Source organism: Gadus morhua, chromosome 1 (genome assembly GCF_902167405.1).
Source record: "Gadus morhua chromosome 1, gadMor3.0, whole genome shotgun sequence".
In the NCBI taxonomy this organism is placed as follows: Eukaryota; Metazoa; Chordata; class Actinopteri; order Gadiformes; family Gadidae; genus Gadus; species Gadus morhua.
Window position 1 is genome coordinate 26,643,929 of NC_044048.1, and position 16,038 is coordinate 26,659,966.

The 16,038-nt window shown below is 48.5% G+C and overlaps 2 protein-coding genes across 10 annotated transcripts in view; one reads left to right on the top strand and one right to left on the bottom strand.

The window, feature by feature from the left end:
- The window catches only part of chdh (choline dehydrogenase), an 8,963-nt gene extending 8,273 nt beyond the window's left edge, over positions 1-690 (top strand). Inside the window, exon 10 of the mRNA XM_030366294.1 lies at positions 1-690. This exon is cut by the window's left edge and continues 1,107 nt beyond it. The gene's annotated coding sequence lies outside the window, so the exon portion shown is untranslated.
- The window catches only part of cacna1db (calcium channel, voltage-dependent, L type, alpha 1D subunit, b), a 75,225-nt gene continuing 59,616 nt past the window's right edge, over positions 430-16,038 (bottom strand). For all 9 annotated transcript variants that reach the window (XM_030365973.1, XM_030365892.1, XM_030365557.1 and 6 more), the window contains 9 exons: positions 15,212-15,328; positions 13,743-14,206; positions 13,499-13,558; positions 13,171-13,311; positions 12,710-12,849; positions 12,227-12,342; positions 11,304-11,438; positions 10,278-10,463; positions 430-3,067 (listed from right to left, as the gene is read on the bottom strand). In XM_030365973.1, coding sequence (XP_030221833.1) covers positions 2,750-3,067; positions 10,278-10,463; positions 11,304-11,438; positions 12,227-12,342; positions 12,710-12,849; positions 13,171-13,311; positions 13,499-13,558; positions 13,743-14,206; positions 15,212-15,328 — 1,677 coding nt within the window. In that variant the 3' untranslated portion in view covers positions 430-2,749. The remainder of the gene's footprint in view (positions 3,068-10,277; positions 10,464-11,303; positions 11,439-12,226; positions 12,343-12,709; positions 12,850-13,170; positions 13,312-13,498; positions 13,559-13,742; positions 14,207-15,211; positions 15,329-16,038) is intronic.

The window sequence follows — 16,038 nt, forward strand, 5'->3', positions numbered from 1 at the left end:
TACCGCTTTACTTTACAAATATGTACTACAAATTAGACATGATATACTTGTTTACATGATTTTGAATAATGGAAATATGAATGGTGTATAATTAAAGCAAATAGAGATATGCTTTTAATTATAAATGATAATGTATATAGTGTATATGTTTGGCAACATATATATGTAGCCAAACATGTTACATTATGCAAGACTGTGTTAGTGCCTGTTACTTCAAATACATGTTATATATTGACGTAATATTATGCCCATAACCAGTGTTATGGCAAGTATATAACAGTGCTGCTTGATTTAAATGTTAAATACTTCTTTGCACAAACTGAATAATTGAATCTTTCAAGGAATTGAAATAACATGTATAAAAGTTTTTTTTCTTGTATTTAGATTTTTTTTTTTATTAACTATAAATGAGAATCAGAAGCCATCCAATGACCTCAAACTCTTAGTGAGTTTATTAAGAGTTTGTCTTTACAAAAAACGTCACTACATTTCAAAAGAATGAATGCAGAAAATAGTCTTGTGTAGTTGTACATTTTTACAAAAGTTACTAAGCTACATGTGTGTCCTTGATTCCATTGTTTTTAGGATAAAAGTGTAAAGTTGTATACATTCTTTACAGATTTTATACATGTTAGCAACATTTCTAACAATCATTTGAAACAATAAATCAGTCCAAGAAAAAGAAAGGTTCCTGATGTGTTTGTCTGTTTTGATAAAAAGTAGGAACAAAAGCCATAAAAGAAGGGCCTCACTATTTTTCTTACTGTACTGGGACTACTTCCATAGGTATTAACAAATCTGGAAGTAGAGTGGCGCTTTACAAATTATAAATATTAGCAACTTAATATTGTTGACCAATTAAACAGTTGGCAAACTAACAGCACAATATTGGTTTCAATGTCAGTATATGGACATCATATTCCAAAAGTCTTTCCATTGGTTCTGATTCGATGGGAGTGCCACCTCCTGTCTTATAAAGAGTTGCACACAATTCAATCATGACTTAATGAGCAGCCACAGTGGGCAGAGACTATTTACCTGTTGAACTACCCAAGTTCAACAGTTACCCTTCTCCGCATCTGTGGAAAACCCCCCAACTTATGACACACGTATCAAAGTAGCCCTTTGATTCCACAGAATCTGGTTGCCGTGACAAAAGCACTTTGTAACTGACTCAAACACAGTAAGTAGGCAGTCATTACTGCTGTGCTCTCCCAGCTATATAAACATTTTTATTCTGAAGGGACCTTTAAGCAGGCAGTGTTTTGCCAGAACTGGTACAGTGAAGTAGCAAGTGTGTGTCGAGTCGTTTCTCAACCAAAATACATCTTCCATTACAGGGGTCTACTAAGTGTGTATGTATTGGGCAATACCGGTTAGTGCTTTTCCCTTTTTACTGCTTCAACACTGAAGATATGCATATTAGTATGTAGGTTTTCCTGGTAAATTGACACTTGAAATGGCTCTCTTGTAAAACTTACCTGCATGTTGAACTGCAATCAACGTGTTAATAGTGCGAGGAAATGCTTAAAATCCTATTGTCATCTACAGGCCTTTTAATCATCACTGAACTTGGCTGTTTACCAGTCATATCTGTTAAGTTAAAGCACAAATAAATGGGCAGTTTATTATTGAAAAGAGATCCATAATGTTTTGACCACATGTTGCTGCTGTGAACTAGACTTATATCAGGCCTGGACCCCTAAGGAGGCTATGCTAAGGACGGACTCAATGCTTTGTATTCAACAATTCAATGCATACATAAAAGCCAACTGGTAGCATGTTTACAATGCACATCTCATTATCCATCAATGTTTACCCTATGGTTAAACTTTTCTCTGGAAGGGTGGCAGTATTAATATACAATGTCTGATGGAGATTTGGCAGGGTCATGGCATGTTCTGATTACAGCAAGAGTGTGGGCATTCAGTAGACAATTTGGAGATAGGATTATCTGCAGTTATTTAGTTAGGTTAGGTCTATAATCCCCCAGAAATGAGGACATGGTTCATTGAAATACACATTTTGTCAAACCAATAGAAAGTATGGTGTAATGAGAATATTGTCGTGTGTTGAATGTGTGTGTGTGCGTGTGTGTGTGTGTGTGTGTGTGTGTGTGTGTGTGTGTGTGTGTGTGTGTGTGTGTGTGTGTGTGTGTGTGTGTGCGTGTGTGTGTGTGTCTAAGGTTTGATTAGGTACTTTCCTTGACATATGGCTCACATTATGAATCTGAACCTTGAGGGGAATGTAACCAGGGAAATTATGTAGCTGTACATCTGGTTGATGAAGTCGATTTAATCAATGAAACACCACAAAGCTAACAATCATTCTTTCGCGGTGCGTTCAAGTGGCGAGCAGGAATGTAGTACGTTTTCAGAGGACGTGTTTTCCTTTCCTCCGTTTCTTCATCCTCCCTCGATCCATCCTTAAACCCCTCGCTCCATCTCTGCCTCTGTGCTGCTGAGAAATTTTTTTTCCTCCTCCGCTTGTAAAAGGGTGTCGGTAAGGGGGGAGGCGGGGGGGGGCCGGGGAGGGGAAGGAGGCAAGGCACTTTTTGTGAGCTTGTCCGTTTTCTCCGCGGTTCAGTTTGTCGAACAGAAAGAAGACAATTAATCAAACTAAAAGGGAGATAAAAGGTAAGATTCCATACATATATAAAAACAAAAACAAAAAAAACATTAGAATTAAATAATCAATAAATAAAGGGCTGAATAAATAGTCTCCTTCGGGGGGGGGGGGGGGGAGGCGGCTATAGCGTGGTGATGCATATCATCTCGTCAGTCAGGTCCTCCTCACTCCGGCACTCCTCCGGCTCCTCGTCGCTGTAGTCACGGAGACTTAGCTCCCTGAGCCGCGCTTCGGAGAGTGAGTCCGTACCGCCGTTCCCCACCGCCGCCGCCCCACCGCCACCGCCACCGCCGTTACCCATAGTGCCGTTCAGCAGGTGGCAGGCGGCGCTCTCCATCTCGTCGATGGTCATGGCACAGGCGTCGGCGATCTCGTGCTTGGCGGCCGTCACGAACTTGGGGTCCCGGGCGTAGCGGCCCAGCCCCTCCGAGATCAGCACCTGGGGGGGAAGGGGGGGGGGGGGGGGGGGGGGGGGGGGGTAGACAGGGAGACGACGTCAACCTCAAGGACCTGGACTCAGCTCGAAAGGCTTGGTTATCGTTCCAGACATAGTCATGAACCAGTTTGGATTCCGTGTAATTTTTGGGTTCTGCGTCATCTTGGGGATAGCTTACGTCATTTTTTGGATAACTTTGGGATAACCTTCAGCTCTTACTGTTACATTTACATTTACATTTACATTTAGGGCATTTAGCAGACGCGTTTATCCGAAGCGACTTACAATAAGTACATTTGTCATAAGAAGTGCATCAATATATCGCTGTCGGTACAGAAAGGATGTTCATAGAACCAAGTGAAAGTACCACAATCGCTAGGTTAATCAATTCCCCGTATTACAGACATGATAGCAGCTACTGCAGTTGCTACACAGTTAAGTACTACAACACAATACAATTCACTACAATACAATACAGTGTACAATGGTGGTCAGAAGAGGAAAGAGGAAAGGTGGCTATGCAGAGTCGAGGTGGACTCTGAACAGGTGAGTCTTGAGTCCTTTTCGGAAGATAGTGAGCGACTCTGCGGTCCTGAGGGCGGCAGGGAGCTCGTTCCACCACTGAGGTCCCAAAACCGAGAGAAGATGTGACTTTGCTGAACGGCCTTTGCTAGCTCTTAGCGATGGAGGTTCCAGACGTCCAGCTGAGGTAGTTGAGCGGAGGGATCGAGCTGGGGTGTGTGGCTTTAGCAATGCTTGGAGGTAGGTAGGAGCAGTTCCATCGACTGCCTTGTATGCCAGTACCATCATCTTAAATTTGATGCGAGCTACTACAGGGAGCCAGTGGAGGTCCTGGAAGAGGGGGGTCACATGGGAGAACTTCGGTAGGTTGAACACGAGGCGCGCTGCCGCATTCTGGATGCGCTGCAAAGGTTTTATCACAGAGGCAGGAAGTCCAGCCAGGAGTGAGTTGCAGTAGTCGAGGCGGGAGATGACCATTGATTGGACAAGGAGCTGGGCTGCTTCTCTTGTGAGGAAGGGCCGGATTCTGCGAATGTTGTAAAGTGCAAATCTGCAGGATCGGGCGACCGCAGTGATGTTTGCAGTGCAGGATAATTGATTGTCCAGTACCACCCCGAGGTTTCTGGCAGTTGTAGACGGAGATACAGTCATGTTCTCGACGTTGACCAGTAAGTCCATGTGTGGGCAGTCTTTCCCGGGGATTAGGAGGAGCTCGGTTTTGTTGAGGTTAAGCCTCAGGTGATGGGCAGTTGTCCAGGTGCTGACGTCCGCCAGACATTCCGATATGCGTGTTGCAATCCGGGTTTTCTCAGATGAGGGGAAGGAGAGAAATAGCTGAGTGTCGTCAGGATAGCAGTGATAGAAAAAGCCGTGTGATGCAATTACCAAGCCCAGAGACCTGGTATAGAGGGAGAACAGAAGAGGCCCCAGTACAGAGCCTTGAGGGACACCACTTTCAAGCGTGCAAGATTTGGACAAGGAGCCATTCCATGCCACTTGATAGGTGCGGTTCGTCAGGTAGGATTTGAACCAGGAAAGAGCAGATTCAGCGATTCCAAGTTCGGCAAGAGTGGCAAGAAGGATCTGGTGGTTCACCGTGTCAAATGCTGCGGACAGGTCGAGTAGAATGAGGACCGATGAGAGGGACGAGGCTCTGGCAGCACAGAGGGACTCAGTCACCGCGAGGAGAGCCGTCTCGGTGGAGTGTGCTTTCTTGAAGCCTGACTGGTGGGGGTCAAGGAGGTTGTTAGATGAGAGATAGGAGGACAGTTGGTTAGCAACGGCACGTTCCAGTGTTTTAGACAGGAACGAAAGAAGAGATACCGGTCTGTAGTTCTGGATGTCGGTGGTATTAAGAGTTGTTTTTTTGAGGAGAGGCTTTATTCTGGCAGTCTTGAAAGACGCTGGGACAATGCCTGAAGTGAGGGAGGAATTGAAAGTTGATGTGAGAAATGGCAGAATGTCGCTTGAGACATCCTGGAGGAGAGAGGAGGGGATGGCGTCAAGGGGGCAGGTGGTGGCATGGTTAGATGTTATTATTCTATTGACTTCGTCGAAGGTGAGAGGGATAAATTGGGTAAAGACAGAGGAGGGGATGGGAGGAGGGAGAATGGAGGAAGGGATAAAAGAGGAACTAATGTCCTTCACTTTCTGGGTAAAGTAGTTAACAAAGTCATCAGCAGTGAGGCAGGAAGGAGGTGGGGGTGAGGGAGGGTTGAGGAGGGACGAGAACAGGGAAAACAGTTTCCTGGGGTTTGAGGCAGAGGAGTTGATTTTGTTCCGGTAGAAGGCAGATTTGGTTGTTGACACAAAACAGTAGAGGCAAACGTAGAGGGAGAGAGGGATTTGAGGTTACGGCGAGTGGTGACAATGTGGGAACTAGGGCGGGGGGAGGGAGAGGATTTCAAGGGGAGAGAAAAATCAACAAAGTGATGGTCAGACACAGGGAGCGGGGTAACGGAGAGAGCAGAGGTGCCGCATGACCTGGTGAATATTAGGTCGAGCTAGTTCCCGGCCCTATGTGTGGGAGGAGAAGGGGTTAGCGTTAAGGCCCAATGTCGTTTCTTTGCTCACTGTCTCAACCCTACATCTCAACCCTAACCCTCATTGCTCATGCTCATTGCTACCCCTAACCGATTCCCTACCAAATGGGACAACCCTACCCTGTGACGTCATCATGGCCTCCCCGTGCCCCCTAGCAGATAACCAGACCCCTGGTAATGTTACAAGAGACAGACTGGCTGCCATTGTCTCGGGCAACGAGCAAGACCCATTGTAAAGATGTTTAACCTGAAATGGTATTTATATTTTGTAATTGGCATGTTTAAATAAAGTGTTAAAAAAAAAAAATACTATTTGTCCCTCGTAATATACCTTTATTTTGAATGTCACTTAGCTACATGTTAAAGGTGGTATTAGGGTGCACTCACACTAGGCCATCTCGCCGTGGCCGTTGGCCGTTTTCACACCTAACCGTGCTCAAATGGCCCCATTGTTCTCTGGCCTGCACTCACACTAGTCCATCTGGCCGTGGCCGTTGGCCGTCGCAGCTGTCTGGCCACGGAAGGCTCTTGTACATACGTCATCACGTCGTAACACGTCATCACCAAGCGTCCGCTGCATGGACCATAATAAAGTCTGCCGCCAGTCAGAGTTTTAACAACAATGGACAACAACACAGAGAACACACCAACAGTTGAACCGCTTGACGCGATGTTTACCGTTTAATGGGAAAGAAGGCTCGTCGCCATTATTATGTCCGTGGTCGTCGCATTGACTATACGTCATCCAGCTCAAGTTGCGTAGCGCGTGTCGGCTCATTAGCATCTGTACCGTAGCGGCCCGTGCCGTAGCAGCACACCTCTCCCAAGTGGCCAAATTGGCCCGGCCTGGCCAGACTGGCCACACTCACACTGGCAGATTTGAGCACGGTTAGGTGCTAAAACGGCCACGGCCACGGCCAGATGGCCTAGTGTGAGTGCACCCTTAGATAATAATCGGTTATGAACAAGAACACTTTAGAAGAAACACTTTATTTAAATAAGAAACACTGAACCACACATCTAAAAATACACACACACACATCTAAAAATACACACACGCACACCTAAAAATACACACACACACACACTCTCTCTCAGCTTTTGAGAGAATGGTGGAGAATCACATCTTCTCCACCATTCCGCCAACTTTGCCTCGCTCTCCTCATGCCTCGCCTGCCCCCTGGCACTCTCCTCTTGGAAGGGGTGTCTGGGGTGGTGGAAGAGGTGCCTGGGGTGGAGGAGCATGAGGGAGAGGTGGGGGGGGGCTGGTGGCAGTGGACTCAACGAAGTCCTGAAAGAAAACGAATAAGAATGAAATGGGAATTATATGCCAGAACTGGTTGATATGGCCATATGTTATGTACAATATATAATAGCTATGTACACAATATAGTACTGCCAAAAAATACATTGATTAACCATGTAATATTACTAATATAATATAATATATTAGTATATATAATATTACTTATAGAATATTACTAATATAATATAATATATTAGTATAAAGCTTATTTTTAACCTGGAGTCACTAGAACATGGAAGATCTGGATATCATACGACATGATATCCAGCCCGGTCGTATGCAGCCCGGTCTGCAGCCCGGTCAACGGCCGGGCTGCAGAGCCCGTGATCGGGCTCTGCAGCCCGGCCGAGAACCGGGGTCGGGCGGCCCGCGAAAGTCGGCTGCGGACTTTCGCGATCTTCCTCGAAAGTCGGCCACAGACTTTCGCGATCTTCTGAGAGTCCGCGGCCGGGCTTCGAAGCCCGCGGCCGGGCTGCAGAGTATAATTAATAAAATAATTACTAGTTAATTACAGAGAAAACACTTACATTTGTGTTTTTCCAATCCTGTCGCATCTTTTTGCCCTGCATCTTGTCTAGGATATTTCTTGATTTTCCGTTTTCTCGCAAGGTATTGTGGGAGCAAGTCAGAACTGAAGCGCTTTGAGGGTGCCCATCGAAAATCTCAATTTTGAGGGGATGTTAGCCCTCCCCCTACCCCTTAAGCTACCTTTAAACTGGTATTGGGACATGGCTCCACGGCGCGTGAACGCGCAACAGCGAGGGTTAGGGCTGAGATTTTGAAGCGAGCCAAGTAATGGGATTCAACCTAAGTCAAAGGTGGCGAAAAAGTTGGTTAGTTCAGGTGAGTGCAACTTCTCTGGTAGGATGTAGAAATCGCCGAGGATGACGAGTGGAGTGCCATCCTCAGGAAAGCAGCTGAGGAGGGCATCCATCTTGTCGTAGAAGTCACGGAAGGGACCTGGAGGACGGTAGATCACCACAATGGAGAGCTTGATAGGAATGGTGACCGTGACAGCGTGGAGTTCAAACGCAGATCTGGCCAAGTGTTCTAGTGGGAGGACCTGGTAGGACCACATGGGCGAGATGAGGAGTCCGGTCCCTCCTCCTCGCCCGGATGGTCTAGGGGTGTGCGAGAATGAGTAGACGGTGGAGAGGGCAGCAGGAGTAGCAGAGTTCTCTGGAGTGATCCAGGTCTCTGTCAGGGCCAGGAAGTGCACGGTCATGAGGGACGCGTAGGCGGAAATCGAGTCCGCCTCCTTGACCGCCGACTGGCAGTTCCAGAGTCCTCCCATGACCTCTAGGTCAGTGTAAGCACGGGTAAGTGGATGGCGAAGATTAGACGGGTTACTGCGCCAAGCAGAGGAGCCATGGTAGCGCCGTCTGCGGGTTGAAATCCTGACAATGATTGAAGTACGACACATAGCTACAATAGGGCAGGGGGCCTCCCCGGGCTTCCTCGAGGGACTCCCGCAGAGAGACTCCCTTATGCCGCGTTTCCACTGCAGGGTGCGGAACGGATCGGATCGCAAAGGGGCGGTAGGGAGGGGGCGGTATAGCCCAGCTCACTTCCGAGGTCGCGTTTCCACCGCCGACAGTACCCTTTGTGGTAGGCCGGATGTCGATCGCCGCGGCAGCTACGTAAACATCGTAAACAACCGTCTTCCTCCGCAAGAATGCAGACGAACGTCGCCACCTCCTTGTTCGCCCAAGCAAGCTCTTTACGCGACATGTTAATTGTAAAGAATAATACCTCGAGGCTACTGTTTGTTTGTTTTTATCCCCGCGTCACCCGGAAGGGACGATTCTGTCAACCAATCAACGGAGGGGGGGTGTAGCTAGAATTCCAGGGTACCCTTTCAGGCGTCTGGTCTCGTTTTGGGTACCGCAACGGAGGAGTCCCTAAAATGGGGTCGGAACGGGTACGGCAAAGTCCGGGTCACGCCCACTTTTGGCGGTGGAAACGCGATCCGACCCGCACCTTTGCGATCCGATCCGTTCCGCACCCTGCAGTGGAAATGCGCCATTAGTCTTTGTTTCCCGGGTCTTTCCCGGGACTCCCGCAGAGAGACTCCCTTAGTCTTTGTTTCCCGGGTCTTCGTTTGCTGGGTCCTGACGCTAATAACAGCTGGCCCTTAAGTGGGCAAAGGTAGCTCAGGCAGACTTAGCTCCGCCCAGCTATCAAGCCTTTTGTTTCCACCCAAAGTAGCAGAAACTACCAAGATGGACCACTTAGCTGATCACAACCGAAAAGGCTAAAATCAAACTGCAATAACGGATCAAGAGTTAAATCTAGCAATCGTAATTCTAAACAAAAGGAATCTTAAGTTACCAAACTCACCTACAGCCAGATATCACACAACCTTCTTGAAAGACTAAATGTATTACATTTTGTTCCAGTGTCTAGAGCTTGTGTTGTTTTAGATGTTTGTCTTTCATTTATTTTAAGTATTTTGTGTTAAGTGCCTACACCGTGTGAAGCGCCTTGAGTCTTGTTCATTTGTTGATTAGTAAATGGGTGATCTTATTGTTAATTAGATCACAAATGTATATGGTACAACGATTTGAATAAAAGTGCCCACCAAATTGATCAACAGCAAAAACCCAAAATGATTGGTGCTGTGTGTAGAACATTAAGTGTATGTGTTTTTTGTGTGTTTGAGAGAGTGTGAGAGTGTGAGGGAGCAAGATGAACGATTAGAGGGTTATCTTAGCAGTTTCTGCGCTCATGAAGATAACTTAAACACTGTCACACGCATGCAAGGCAGTGGGAAGATAAGAAAGGCGAGACATTTGACTGAAGGCCACTCCTTAAAAGTACATAACGAAAATGCACAAAAATTAACATTATTTATTGTACATCAATATGGTGTACATGATGACCCATCTATTTCACTGCTGTCAGACATCTGCATTTTAAGATGTCTTCAAAGCTTATGAATATTATTGATGGTGAAAATGAGGCAGATGTCTTTGGATGTTTTTGTTTGTGTATTTGCGTGTACACATACAGTTTGCGTGTGTGTGTGTGTGTGTGTGTGTGTGTGTGTGTGTGTGTGTGTGTGTGTGTGTGTGTGTGTGTGTGTGTGTGTGTGTGTGTGTGTGTGTGTGTGTGTGTGTGTGTGTGTGTGTGTGTCTGTATGTGTGTGTGTTTATCTGTGTCTGTGTGTGTATGTGTGTGTTTGTCTGTGTCTGTGTGTGTGTGTGTGTCTGTGTGTCTGTGTCTGTGTGTGTGTCTGTGTGTGTATGTGTGTTTGTCTGTGTCTGTGTGTGTATGTGTGTGTGTGTCTGTGTGTGTTTGTCTGTTTCTGTGTGTGTGTGTGTGTGTGCTATGCTGCACTGACCGCCTCCACCAGACTGTTGGCACTTCCTCTCTTCTGCATGAAGTGGGCGTGGCTCTCGGTGGGCAGCCTGAGTAGGGAGGGGGAGTAGGCCCGGCTGGGGGGTCCGTCCCGGGCGTCTGTGTACCAGGAGGACCTCCGCAGAGACCCCGGGATGCTGCCGATGCTGCCCGGGCTGCGCCAGTCCACCTGGGGACGGGGTAGCAGGGACCGACATAAGACAACACACACACACTGATACAGGAAGGTGGTCCGTCAAACAGAGCGCCTGCTGGGTCAATGAAATGATTGAAGCCATTGCTATTCCCTAGTATGGTCCCTGAGTCTATTCTGAGCCAAGGAGTCAAAGTCATGATCAGCCTTATTGTCAATTACAACAAATGTACAAGACAAATAGATTTTCTGACAAACGAAATGTCGGTTCTTCTAATTGTCTTGTACATTGTCTTGAGTTGTATCACTACATCAACGTCTGTGCTGACAGGTCTTTAAATGTTCACTACTAAAACCATTTAGCGATAGAGTTAGCCATTTGGAAACAATTATGTTTCCAAATATAGATTGTATTAGTGTTTGACCCCCCCTAATGAATGAATGAACACAAAGGACTGAACGAATGGATGAATGATCAAGCGAGGCCCTAACTTCTCCTGTGCTCCCGGTTCTCTTCCTCCTTCAGCTCTTTGGATATCCTAAACATTTTTTCCTTGAAACAGCGCACACATACAAATTAAAAAGACTCCTGAGGTAAGACTTAGTTATGGTGGTACGTAGATGCAACGCAAGGGGGTCTACGGACCCATTACGTCCTTGCGGACCCTCCTTGCGTCCACCGCAAGGGCCTGACGTGCGCCTCCCAAAAATTGTAACCTTGCGTCGGGACTCGGGGCGACGCTGAAGCAAGGGCAGTGATTGGTCCGCTAAGGGTAACCCGACGCAGAACCAAAACAGGTTCACGACGTCGTCGGAGCGACTGTGTGGTCATTGCGTTGGGTCAATGTGGAACCATAAATAAGCCTTTAAGCCCACCTGGATGAGGGGTGTGTAGCTGGGCGAGCCGTCTCGACCAATCGGCGATGCCGGGGGAGTGGCCCAGGAGCGTAGCGACTGTGTCGGAGACAGACGTCGTAATCTTCGGGTGTCAAAGCCGGCTACTGCCATCACCTAGACAACACATTTGAAAGGGACAAAGGTCACCTTGTGTGAGTGTGTGACCCAGGGAGTGGATGAGGGAGGGTGCATGCATGAATGCGGGCGTGCAACTGCCCCTCATTGTAGACTTGTATTGGTTTGAATCTATGTATGATTCGGCATCCAAGCTTTCATAACAGCGACTTATAACTCTGTAGTAACTATGACTTTTATCAAATGGGCCATTTTAGTGATTAAAAACCACCTACGTTGTTGCGTCTTTTAAGACGTTTTCACGTTGAGGGAAAGTGTAGATAAGTGGCTCTTTTTATGGCTCAATGAAAGGTTTACAATTTTGCTTCATGAAAGTTTAAAGGCCACATTTTATGACACCGACTACAATGAAACGCCTTCCATATATGTGTACGTTTGTGTGTGTGTGTGTGTGTGTGTGTGTGTGGCTGAGTGTGTGTGTGTGTGGCTAAGTGTGTCTGTGTGTGTATGTGTGTGGCTAAGTGGGTCTGTGTGTGTCTGTATGTGTGTGTGTGTGTGTGTGTGTGTGTGTGTGTGTGTGTGTGCGTGCGTGTGTGCGTGTGTGCGTGCGCGTGTGTGTGTGTGTGTGTGTGTGTGTGGCTGTGTGTGTGTGTGTGGCTAAGTGTGTCTGTGTGTGTATGTGTGTGGCTAAGTGGGTCTGTGTGTGTGTGTGTGTGTGTGTGTGTGTGTGTGTGTGTGTGTGCGCGTGTGTGTGTGTGTGTGTGCGTGCGTGTGTGCGTGCGTGCGTGCGTGTGTGCGTGCGCGTGTGTGTGTGTGTGCTGGATCACCTGCTGCTGCATGAGGTGCAGGGGCAGAGCCGTGCAGGAGGGCGAGAGAGGGGGCGGGTCCTCGTCGCTGCCCTGGCGACGCAGACACTCAAAGCTGAAGGTGGACCTGCCGGACGCTGGGACGGACCCATCACACACAGCGTTACACACATCGACCCGCGTCGACGCACAACACAAGCCATCACATCCTCACATACCAAACACACAACACAACACGACCACAGAACAACGTACGCATCACAACGACGCACAACATGCAGCCACACCCAAGACAGACAACGTCACACAAAAGAACAACACACCACACAACAATGTCACAAGCAGTGGAAACGTCAAAGCCTCCTGAGCACCACTCGAATGACTAGACTGAGTTTAAACCAGGGTGTCTCGGTCAAGTGCCCCTGTACCCCTTCTAGTCTGGGCTATTATCTGGTCGGGTTCATTGACAAAAGAGTGATAGACAACAACGGCGAATCAACTCACGTTGCGGCGAGGAAAGAAACCGCCTCTTGGGTGACCGACAACCATCTTGGAAGATAGGCTGTTGGTCGTCGTCATAGTAACCCCCGGGGGCTTCGGGGTCCTGGTCCCCCGCGGCGTCATGGTAGTCCATGTGAGACAACCTGCATGGGTGGTAGAACACAATACGTACGTGGAGTTTAACATTTGATTCATAACACACAATAGTTTCGGTTTTAATTGTGTTCATGCATCCTGGGCATAATCTCTGCAATGAAACAATATGCATTTTCAGACGATATATTATGTGATAACAAGAGGAAAGTTGTTGATAAAAATATAAAGTTAAGAAAACATGCAATACATCCAGAGGGGCTCCAGGTGTCATTGTCACCGCCCACCCTCTGCATGGAGAACAGTCGAGGCTGAATCCCAAGTACATAATAACAGTAGTATCAAGGGGAAGTCAGGTCTTAAGGGACGACCTGTCTCTTGTGAACATGATGTCGTCTTCGTTGAACTCCTCCCCACTGTAGTACTCCCCCGAGCCCCAGTCCTCATCACTGGTCCCGCCCCCCGGCTCCTCTCGGCGAATAGCGGGGTAGGCGCCGCCCCCTGCCTCCGACCTGGTGGTTAGAAGACGTCAAGTGAACCCACTCGTTGACGCAGCCGTCGCAACGTTGCAATTAAAAAACGGTTTGAATATCAATAAAAACACACGTTATTACGCGTTGGCCTGTTGCAAAAATATAAATAAAAACTTTGCTAAAACAAGTTTCAAGCGTTCCACTTGATTCCCGTCGTCCAGCGTACCTGACGTAGGCCTCGTAGTAGCGCGTCCTGCTCCTACGTGCAGCAGGAGACAGAGCAGTCCTGCTTGTACGTGTTGCAGGAGACGGAGAATGGTCGTCCAGCAAACACAGGTGATCATGGTAGAGAAGAATCATGAGCCTTGCGATTAGAAATGTGCTAGAAACGTCCCCACACACACTCACACACCACCCAGCAGCAATACAGCCACGGTATACCGCCGCGCCTCTGAACGCCACCGACTGACCTGCTGGAGTTCCACTTCCTGCGGCCGGCCGGCTCTCCCGCGTGCCGGCCGGCCGCGCCAGACGACGCCGGCACGCCCCCGTTGGGATCCCGGTGTGACGAGGGTCTGGTCCCGTTGGCCAGGGGCCGCACGGAGGGCACGTTGGCGTTGTTGAGGTTGGCGTTGGAGCACACGGGCGACTGGTGCCTCTTGGCGGCGTCACAGCCGGGGTGCTCCCGGAGGTGGGCGGGGCCCTGGCGATGGTTGTGCTGAAGCGGGGAGGAGGCGGCGGCAGTGGCGGTGGCGGCGGCCTCGGCGGCGATGGCCCCTCCCGCCCATCCCCTGTCGTCGTCGCCGGCCCCCGTGGCGTGGGGGAGGGACGGGAGCACCTGCAGCGGCCGCTGGGTGACGTTGGACAGATGGGCGGAGCCCCGCTGTTCCCCGTTGGCGTGGCAGACGTGGTTGCCGAAGAGACCGCCGTTACGCTGCCCGGGAGACACAGACAATGGGTGAGACTGGGGGAGGACATGGTGAGACCGGGGTAGGACGGGGGAGAGCACATGAGGACAGGGGAGAAAGGGTGTGGACAGGTGTAAACAGGGGAGAAAGGGTGTGGACAGGTGTAAACAGGGGAGAAAGGGTGTGGACAGGTGTAAACAGGGGAGAAAGGGTGTGGACAGGTGTGGACAGGGGAGAAAGGGTGTGGACAGGTGTGGACAGGGGAGAAAGGGTGTGGACAGGTGTGGACAGGGGAGAAAGGGTGTGGACAGGTGTGGACAGGGGAGAAAGGGTGTGGACAGGTGTGGACAGGGGAGAAAGGGGGTGGACAGGTGTGGACAGTGGGGAGAAGATAACAAACGACAGCACCAGGTAAAACAGGTGAGAAGCCGCAGACACGGGCATGTCAATAATTAACAGAAATCCTTCCAAGTAACAGATAGGATAAGTTACTCATTCACAAGTTAAGCAGCCATGTAAACATTTTGAAATGCAATACAAACTGTTAATACAACTATAAAATTATCCTGTGAATCACCTGCTGACATGTCAAAGTGTATTGGCCTCATATGGTAATAGGGAAATTAGTTTTCCTCTACATTTCCAGGGTATCAAACCATGATGCTCTGTCTGAGAAGTAACCACAAGATCTTATACCCGCTTCCTCTCACAATCTGATTTTTCTGTTACCCAGCTACGGATACCACATTCCTTTTTGAGTTTCCCAATGACTCAATTTATTTAACTTATTCATAATCGATGTACACAAAGATAAAGATAAGCCCAGCAAGTTGGTCTTGACGACGAGGCTCTCGTTGTGATGATCATGGTAGAAAAAGTATCAAAATAATACAATTTGAGGGAGCAAGAGATGCAACTTGTGTGGTTAAATGCAGCAATACTAAAAGCCCAGTTTGATTGAACGACTGCGCAACCCGTTCTAATCCCATTCAAACTTCAAGCGCCACATCAACTCCACTGGCCGTGTTTACCCTGTAGATCTCCTCCTCCTCCTCTCCATTGGCCTCCACCAGCCCCTCCTCCTGCAGGTCACATGATATGGCGCGCCGAATTTCCGGTCCGATGTCGTGCAGCGTCCGCAGACCGGCCTGCGTGTAGGGGGGGGGGGGGGAAGACAGCTGTGAGCCGGCAGACGACCACACTGACATTTGCATGCGAGCGCACACATTGATAACATAGAATAAACTGGAAAAATGTGCACTTGATCGTTTTTTTCCAACATGCCTCTCATTATGCATGTAGCCAAACACCCACACATACAAGCCTACTTTTTCTCACACACACACGTACGCACGCACAAACACACGAACGCAAGCACACACACACACCCACACACGCATGCATACAAACGCACATGGGCACACACACGCATGCATACAAACGCACATGGGCACACACACACACAAACACACACACACACACACACACACATTCATTCAAACACACAGAGGCACACACCGACACACACACAGACACACACACACTCTATTTCTAGCCGGGATAACAGCTGCCTCTGGCACTAGTTAAAGGTCAAAAGTCTGAAAGACAGAGGCGATTTACAGGCATGCTTACAACTCAAGTGAGTGGAGCTTCTTCCCACCCGCCCCTTTCACTCTCGCACAGCCACCCTGAACCCATCCACACACACACACGCACACACACATGCACACACACGCACACACACACACACACACACACACACACACACACACACACACACAAATACATAAATACACACACATAGCCTCTATATAGCGAATTTGAGTTGATCATGTGGACCGGATATCAGTTTCCCCAG